Below are 10352 nucleotides of genomic sequence, written 5' to 3'. Positions count from 1 at the left end.
CCGGCAATAGTGCGTCGGGCCTCTGTAGCTCCTAGAATAAAAAGCATGGGAATTTTGTTTAAGTGCAAACCTTAAGTATGTACTAGGATGTATTTCAGAATATATTTTAACTTCTATAGCAAAATGCAATAATATACAAAAAAAAAATCTTTTTTAATGGAACACCCTGTATATTGCTTTTTTGGCTTCCTTTCAGATCACTTTACATAATTTTAAGACATGAGTAAATACATTTAGACAATTTCAGATATAGCTAGTAAATATATAAAAAATTATATATTTTTGTTGAAAAGCTATTACTAATATTAAAACTGTTCTGAAATCAAAAACTATATTAGGTATTTACTTTAGATGGTTTGTACTCATTTTTTTATAAATATGGTAATTGTAAATCATACAGGATGTTCAAAATTTACGCCAAACCTTTCTAAAATATAAAATAATTTTTCTCCGTTTTTAAACAACGCATATTTCTGTGTATTCATTAGAGGGAGAATTAAAAAGACAATTTTTTTTGTATTAGAGTATTTCTTCCTTTAACGTTTCGCAGATATTCCCAGTTTTATATTTCATGGCATTTTCCGTACATTTTTATCAAAGCCAACCACAACGATTTTTCTCTCGTATTTTTCATTGAAAGCGCCATATGCAATAATACTGCGTGTATCTGCAAAACAAAAATATATATTTTTGATGTATTTTTTAATATCTCTGAAACTAATTGAAATATATTTATCATATCTTAGTATTATCTAAAGTGATCTGAAAGGCATGCATCTGCATCTGTCAGACATGTAACAATATGTGGGTGTTCCATTTAAAGAATCATCCAGATCCACTTACTTTTTTGAGCCACCCTATGGAAGTAAACTATTTTCTTTGAAATACATCCTGGTACATATTTTATAGGTTTGCACTTAGCAAAGTTTAGTTTACTAATTTGGTTTTGTTAGGTTATGTTAAGTAGCTTGTAATAAAAAATTTGTGTGAAAAAAAAAATTATTTAAAATTAATTTGTTTCAGTAGTATTACAAGATGTGCCCAGTTTTGTATTACAATAATTTTTGTAAATACTTCTATTTTTATGAAAATTGAAGTAACTTTTACTCTTCATTTTTTGAATATATATATATATATATATATATATATATATATATAGTTATATATATATATATATATATATATATATATATATCGTACCTACTAAATAAAACTACTTTGAAAGAAGCTTTTTTCAAAGTAGATTATTTATTTTAGTTTTATTAATAAATACTTATCTTATAGTGTGAATTGATTATTATTATTATTAATTAATTATTATTTATTATGTATTGTAAAATGTGTGTGATGGAACTACTGGCATTATTTGGTCCAGTGAATCCTAGTAGATGGCGTATCGAAGAGGACGAGCTACTTTGTGACGATTACGATGAAGAAAACGCGTCGATAGAAATCAAAGCGGAACCTCCCAGTCCACCGAGGAGCACCACAAGACCTACAAAACGATCTAAGAGACTACAATCTCCTTGCACTCTCCCTGAAGAGCCTGATCACTCAGATAGAACGACTAGGATCGTTAAATTCGCTAGCAATCCGTACGGAGAACGGGCTTATGAGCAATTCGGCAGATACTTAGTTTCAGAGCTACGGCTGTTGCCCGAACGTCAGGCAATCTTGTTACAGCAAGAAATGCAAGCATCTCTTACTCGAGTGAAATTGTCTTGTTTAGATGGAGAAAGTCCAGACGGACATTTTCGTTTTGCCAATCAATAGAGAGATTGACCAATTCACAGGTAAATTGTATTTTCCGTCAATCTTTCGATGTATCTTTCCTTATTCTTTGTATAGCCTTACATACAAACTTGTTATAAACTTGATAAAATTTAAATAAAAATAAAGCTAACCTTTTAGATGTTATTTATACTTTATTAAAACAGGTAGAAGTTCAATTTCATTAAATATTTTTATTCTATTTCCTTACATTCCAGCGTAAAATATAGATTGTCGTCACGAAGTAGACTACCGTAAGGTCTACCGTTGAAATAAACACCTTTAAAATATATTTTTTTGCTCAAATCGAAGCCTAAACATTTAGTAATTTGTTGGGTTTTAAAAATATTGAGAATTTATATTATTTTATATTGAATATTGTTACAATTTGAGGAATTGGTACAAGTGGCAAAGAGATATCTTCACATTTTATCGAGAATTTTAAGAAAGCTGACACCTCACAGTCAATCTGTTTGCCAAAAATCAGCTTTAAACGTCAAGCAGTTTAAGCAGAATCGTGATTATTCAGTGGTCATATTTTATGAAACACCCTGTATAAATTTTTAAAAAAATTTTAAAATATGTAAAACAACAAAATAAAATATACATGTTTAAGAGTTTTTCCGAAAAACTCAACGGTTTTTAAATAAAAAATATTCTAATATTTGAGGGGTGGTTTCACCCCCTTAGAATTCGAGTTTCGAAAAATCCCTTCTTATCGAACCTCTACACCCTAGAATCAACCTGTATGCCAAAATTGAGCTTCTTACGTTGAGTGGTTTGACCAGGATCGTGATTAATCAGTGAGTCAGTCACTTAAGGATTTTATACAGGGTGGCCCTTCGAAAACGTTCCGCAAGGCATAACAGCCAGGGTATTTTTTTTTTCGAAAAATCCAAAAACACGTCAATTTTGTTTGTGAGGGGGACAACTTTGCCCCAAAAATGATTGCAAAATCTTCAACCCTCTAAGCGGGGGTGTCATCCCCCAACTTTTTTCAAAAGGGAAGGGGTGTCAAGTGGCGTCGCAATGAAAAGGGCTTTCTATTCTCTATATTTCATCGCTTCGTTTTTAAAAATCGGTCGAGTCATTTTGAAAATATGAAAGACGGAAATTTGAAAAGTACTTTTTTTGCAAAAAACGCATAAATTGAATTAATTAAAAAAAACTTATCTTATTAATGAAGAAAATGCTGACAATGTTGCCCGTCAACCTCCATACAGTAATACAAATTATTTTCAACCCGTTCTAGAACATTCTGAAGAACTTGCGGGGTCACTTCGCAACAAACATCAATAATTCGTCTTCGCAGGTCTTCTAATTAGGCGGGTGGAGTGCTATACACTTTACTTTTTATGTGTCCCCATAGAAAATAGTTTAAAGGAGTCATGTCGGGTGACCGGGGAGGCCACTCAATTGCACCCCTTCGTCCTACCCACCGAACGGGAAAGTTATTGTTTAAATAATTACGCAAATTTTGAGAGTAATGTGTCGTAATGTAACCGTCTTGTTGAAATATTAGTTCCGCTTCGACGTATCCAGGATTGTTCTCTATGATGTCAGTTAGGGCTGGGTTGATGGTATTTTCCAGTAAATCCAAGTACATATCACCTGTTAGATTTCCAGGAAGAAAAAAAGGACTCACAGTAGAATTTCTAAAAATACCAGCCCACACGTTCAATTTCTTACGGTTTTGTGTGTGCACCTCGTGAAAAACCCTGGGGTTGTCCTCAGCCCAGTACCGACAGTTGTGCCGATTAACTACACCTTTCAAAAAGAAAGTACACTCTACCTAACCCGATCGTTCATCCTTGTGGCAAGTGAAAAAATGCGTAAACATCTAGAAATAATAAGAAAAAACGAGATTGAAGATTTTGCAATCATTTTTGGGGCAAAAATTGTCCCCCTCACAAACAAAATTGATGTGTTTTTGAATTTTCTGAAAAAAAAAATACACTGGCCGTTATGCCTTGCGGAACGTTTTCGATGGGCCACCCTGTATATTAGCACAGATAACACATAATGTTATCTGTGATATTAGTATAGATTACAATATTTAAATATTAAAATCGCAATCGCAGGTTACATTCGCTGCGATTTAAAAATCCCAATCGCAGTTTTAATTTCGATTGACGAATCGCAGTTTTGCTCAGCTCTATTTATGATAAAGCCATCTCTTTTTACTGCGATCGATTCCGATGCCAATCTACGAAAGTAGCAGTTCACGGTCGCTTTTGGTGCGAAACAGAAAGCGAATAGCGAACAACCGTCGGCCACAATCTGGGCACCGGTTATTGACCGCATCTTCAAATATCACCGGCGTCTCCGAGAAAGTCGTGACCATACTGTAAACGTATAAACAAAGTTGCGAACGATGTCAAGAATAGCACCCTTGTGCCTCGGCGTTCTTCCCCACTCCTTACAACGTGGTACAGTTGAAAATCGCAAATCGTGGCGTCGTTCTATACGTTTTCGTGTCGTCTGCACATGCACATATTCATAGACTCGTCGCAGTGGAGAATTGTTAATCGCATTTTGATATATTTATCGGTTAATTTTTCACGGTATAGAACTTTACTGACTATTCGTTGTTGTACTTATACAAAATATAGACAAATTGAATATTAAATAGAAACATATTATTTTAATATGCAACCAATTAATAAAAAAAGATCGAAAATAAGTTTTTTATGGAATTTTTTTACTCCCTTAGATGAGAGTTACGCAAAATGTAATTTATGTGGATCTAAGTTGTCATACAAGACAACTACAACAAATTTAAAAAGACATATGGAAGTAAAACATCCCGAAGTTTCATTAATTGTTGATAAAGGATGGTCTGCAATATCGAATACTCCGGTAAGTACCTATTTAGACCTTTTGTAGGTGTACTGTTATCAGCTGTTATTTTATTTTATATTATACAAGTTCATCGTGATATGTTTGTGTTCTTGTTAAGTTTGTTACTACAATGTTAAAAAAAATCATTATTTTCGCACGAAAGGGTTTGATTTTGACAGTGGTCGCGCTATTAGAACTCTGAATTCAATATGAATAGAGTTTATTCAAAAACTTTCTTAACATTTATGCCATATTTTCTTCGCAGACAGTATGTGAAAATCTTTATAAATAAAAAAGTTACACGATTGCTGAAAATTGCTATGCACAAAAAGTAAATGGATGGGTTGTTTAAAATTTTTGAATGGAAAAAAACAACCTTATCTAATTTTTCTTATTTAAACATATTGTAAAAGATCCGATCTTCACAATAAAAAAAAGTTTCAATATCTAAAGTGGTTTTTAAGTATGGCGTATTATGTGTTAAAAAGTTGAGTATTTAAATTTTCGCGATTACTGACGTTTTATCTAGTTATTTTTTCGAAAAAAAGTCGTTTAAAAATAAGAGGTTTGCGATCGTGACTTTACCTGATAGGGAAAGGCGTACCGGCAACGCCGCAACAGCACACCGTCGTCATTTCTCTCACTCCGACTTAATAAGATCCCTATGCGATTTACTTCCACACATGTAAGTAGACATGTTTACTGCAAAATTATGATAACAGCTGATCATAGAAAATAATAGGTGGTTCATGTTGTTTGGTGTGACTTTTAAGTTATCTATCTTTTTTACAACACAACAAACAAAACGCCTTTTGCATTTGTAATGAAGGTCTTGTGCTCTCAAGCTTTTAGAAATAAACTACACCTTATAGTAACTTATTTTATGTGTAAATTGTTTTAGCGGTTTATTAACGTAAAATTTTAATTTTATTTAATTGTTAAATTATCTTTTCTGTTCATATTTCCAGACGCAGTCAGTTCCCTTTCCCAAGGAAAATAGTGAAACAGAAGATGGTGAAATCGATGAGGATGAGATCCACTTCGAAGTCCCGCCATGTGATATCAAAGAAGAAGACGACATTTCACCTGATACTATTGAACCGTCTTGCCCGCCCGTCAGAAATCATAAAAGACCGTCATCAGTACGGTCATCATCAGTCGCGCAAGAGGAAAGGCCAGGTGAAAATCCATTTGATTTTTTTGGAAAGTATGTGGCTGCGGAATTACACCACTTACCCGAACGGCAAGCCATTCTAGTTCAGCAAGAATTACAGAATTGCATTACCAAAGCCAGATTGGCATGTTTGGACTAAAAATCAAATTCTCTCAAATCTACATGTAAGAATTCAAACGATGCAGTTTTTAACGATTGTAAAAATTCAGATTAATAAAAATGTGTTTGATTGTGTTGTGATGTAAAACTAGTAAATAAATAGACTATAAAGACTATACTATTTGATATTCATATATTAAAAACTTCGGCCGCGCACAGTTCGAATAGTCAATGAATTTCCTTCCATGTTTCTTTTCATGTAGATTTTTTTATTCTTCATTCAGAGACATAGGTCGCATGCAACAACTCTCACTAGTGAGAGTTCACTTTCAATAGTGAACTTCGCTCTCAATAGTGAAACCCTTTTAAATATGATATCAGAAAACATAACAACTAGATTATATCAACTTAGCGGGGAAACCCAGAAAGATTTTGTCATCGATACTCTGGACATACAAAGAAGTACAAGCAGTACATACAAGACAAACTCCAACACCTAAACGCCATAGACTCAAACCAACTAAATCAATACTGGAACAATATCTGGTCGTTGAGGAGAGCATCAAACAAATGCGCAAACGCATGGATAAACCAGGAGCGCGAAAAATATGAGAACGTAAATATGGAAGACACAACTGTGCGACGTTGAAAGTGCAATCAAAAAATTACCTAACTGGAGAAGTCCAGAGCGTGACGGAATTTACAACTTCTGTCTCAAGAAATTTTCCTCTGCTTACCACTACCTAGCGAGAAAATTTACTGAAACTCTGATTGGACCCCAGAAAATGCCCGTCTTTCTAAAGCAGGGAATTATACTCACCTTCTACCAAAAACTGAAACCCTAGATAATCCTTCCCAATATCGATCCATCACCTGCCTACCATCGATTTATTATTAAGATATTTTAAAGCTGCATTAGCAGTAAAATGTATACCTACCTGGTCACCAATAACATACTACATGAAGAGCAAAAAGGTTGCAAAAGCAGGGCAATGGTCTCTAAGGAACAGCTTGTAATAGACTCGGTAGTCATGAGCTATATTGATTATCAGAAAGCGTTCGACTCCATACCAAACAGCTGGCTGTTGCAAGTTCTAGAAATCTACCGTATTATTTATGGATTTATTTAGTCATCGATTCGTTGATTTAACGATTTATTGATTTATGGATTTATCGATTAATCGATTTATTGATTTATCGAATCATCGATTTATGGATTTGTGGAATTATCGATTTATGGATTTATTGATTTATGGATTTATTCATTCATCGATTCATTGATTTATTGATTTATGGATCTATTGATTTATGGATTTATCGATTCATTGATTTATGGATTTATTGATTTATGGATCTATTGATTTATGGGTCTATTCATTCATCGATTCATTGATTTATGAATTTATTGCTTCATCGATTTATGGATTTATTGATTTATCGATTTATGGATTTATGGATCTATTGATTTATGGATTTATTCATTCATCGATTTATTGATTTATGGATTTATCGATTTATGGATTTATCGATTAATCGATTTATTGATTTATGGATTTATCTATTCATCGATTTATGTATTTATTGATTTATGGATCTATTGATTTATGGATTTATTAATTCAGCGATTCATTGATTTATGGATTTATTGATTGATGTATCTATTGATTTATGGATTTATCGATTTATTGATTTATGGATTTAACGATTCATCGATTCATTGATTTATTGATTCATCGATTTATTGATTTATGGATCTATTGATTTACGGATTTATTGATTTATCGATTCATCGATTTATGGATTTATTGATCTATTTATTTATTGATTTATGGATTTATGGATTTATCGATTAATCGATTTATTGATTTATGGATTTATCTTTTCATCGATTTATGGATTTATTGATTTATGGATCTATTGATTTATTGATTTATCGATATATTGATTTATGGATTTATCGATTCACCGATTTATTAATTCATCGATTTATTGATTCATCGATTTATTGATTTATGGATCTATTGATTTACGGATTTATTGATTTATCGATTCATCGATTTATGGATTTATTGATCTATGGATTTATTGATTTATGGATCTATTGATTTATTGATTTATCGATTTATTGATTTATGGATTTATCTTTTCATCGATTTATGGATTTATGGATCTATTGACTTATGGATATATTAATTCATTGATTTATGGATTTATTGATTTATGGATCTATTGACTTATGGATTTATTCATTCATTGATTTATGGATTTATTGATTTATGGATCTATTGATTTATTGATTTATTGATTTATGGATTTATCGATTAATCGATTTATTGATTTATGGATTTATTATTTCATTGGTTTATGGATTTATTGATTTATGGATCTATTGATTTATTGATTTATCGATTTATTGATTTATGGATTTATCGATTCATCGATTCATCGATTTATTGATTCATCGATTTATTGATTTATGGATCTATTTATTTACGGATTTATTGATTTATCGATTCATCGATTTATGGATTTATTGATCTATGGATTTATTGATTTATGCATCTATTGATTTATGGATTTATCGATTTATTGATTTATAGATTTATAGATTTATAGATTTATCGATTAATCGATTTATTAATTTATGGATTTATCTTTTCATCCATTTATGGATTTATTGATTTATGGATCTATTGATTTATTGATTTATTAATTTATGGATTTATCGATTCATCGATTTATTGATTCATCGATTTATTGATTTATGGATCTATTGATTTTCGGATTTATTGATTTATCGATTCATCGATTTATGGATTTATTGATCTATGAATTTATTGATTTATGGATCTATTTATTTATTGATTTATCGATTTATTGATTTATGGATTTATCGATTAATCGATTTATTCATTTATGGATTTATTGATATATGGATCTGTTGATTTATTGATTTATCGATTTATTGACTTATGGATTTATCGATTCATCGATTCATTGATTTATTGATTCATCGATTTATTGATTTATGGATCTATTGATTTACGGATTTATTGATTTATCGATTCATCGATTTGTGGATTTATTGATCTATGGATTTATTGATTTATGGATCTATTGATTTATTGATTTATCAATTTATTTATTCATCGATTTATTGACTTACGGATTTATCGATTTATCGATTTATTGATTTATGGATATATTGATTTATGGATATTTTGATTTATTAATTTATGGATTATCGATTTATGGATCTATTGATTTATGGATTTATTCATTCATCGATTCATTGACTTACGGACTTATCGATTCATCGATTTATTGATTTATCGATTCATCGATTTATGGATTTATTGATTTATGGATCTATTGATTTATGGATTTATCAATTAATCGATTTATTGATTTATGGATTTATCGATTCATCGATTCATTGATTTATTGATTCATCGATTCATCGATTTATTGTTTTATGGATCTATTGATTTACGGATTTATTGATTTATCGATTCATCGATTTATTGATCTATGGATTTGTTGACTTACGGATTTATCGATTCATCGATTTATCGATTTATTGATTTATGGATATATTGATTTATGGATTTATTGATTTATGTATCTATTGATTTATGGATTTATCGATTTATTGATTTATGGATTTAACGATTCATCGATTCATTGATTTATTGATTCATCGATTTATGGATTTATTGATCTATTTATTTATTGATTTATGGATCTATTGATTTATGGATTTATTGATTTATGGATTTATCGATTAATAAATATATAATAATATAATATATTGATCTATGGATTTATTGATTTATGCATCTATTGATTTATGGATTTATCGATTTATAGATTTATCGATTAATCGATTAATCGATTTATTAATTTATGGATTTATCTTTTCATCCATTTATGGATTTATTGATTTATGGATCTATTGATTTATTGATTTATTAATTTATGGATTTATCGATTCATCGATTTACTGATTCATCGATTTATTGATTTATGGATCCATTGATTTTCGGATTTATTGATTTATCGATTCATCGATTTATGGATTTATTGATCTATGAATTTATTGATTTATGGATCTATTGATTTATTGATTTATTGATTTATCGATTTATTGATTTATGGATTTATCGATTAATCGATTTATTCATTTATGGATTTATTGATATAAGGATCTGTTGATTTATTGATTTATCGATTTATTGACTTATGGATTTATCGATTCATCGATTCATTGATTTATTGATTCATCGATTTATTGATTTATGGATCTATTGATTTACGGATTTATTGATTTATCGATTCATCGATTTGTGGATTTATTGATCTATGGATTTATTGATTTATGGATCTATTGATTTATTGATTTATGGATTTATTTATTCATCGATTTATTGACTTACGGATTTATCGATTCATCGATTTATTGATTTAT

The 10352-nt window shown here is 30.3% G+C and overlaps 1 protein-coding gene across 1 annotated transcript; it reads left to right on the top strand.

The window, feature by feature from the left end:
• Positions 1-1382: 1382 nt before the first annotated feature.
• Positions 1383-6060, top strand: LOC115890627. The gene is made up of 3 exons (XM_030910908.1): positions 1383-1793; positions 4484-4629; positions 5580-6060. The coding sequence occupies exons 1-3, from the start codon at positions 1730-1732 to the stop codon at positions 5922-5924; spliced, it is 555 nt and encodes a 184-aa protein (XP_030766768.1). The 5' UTR covers positions 1383-1729; the 3' UTR covers positions 5925-6060.
• The last annotated feature ends 4292 nt before the right edge of the window (positions 6061-10352 follow it).

Source organism: Sitophilus oryzae, unplaced genomic scaffold, assembly GCF_002938485.1.
Source record: "Sitophilus oryzae breed Bouriz unplaced genomic scaffold, Soryzae_2.0 scaffold_906_pilon_pilon, whole genome shotgun sequence".
NCBI lineage: Eukaryota > Metazoa > Arthropoda > Insecta > Coleoptera > Curculionidae > Sitophilus > Sitophilus oryzae.
The sequence above is the reverse complement of the archived record's forward strand: the minus strand, read 5'-3'. Positions and strand labels throughout refer to the sequence as shown.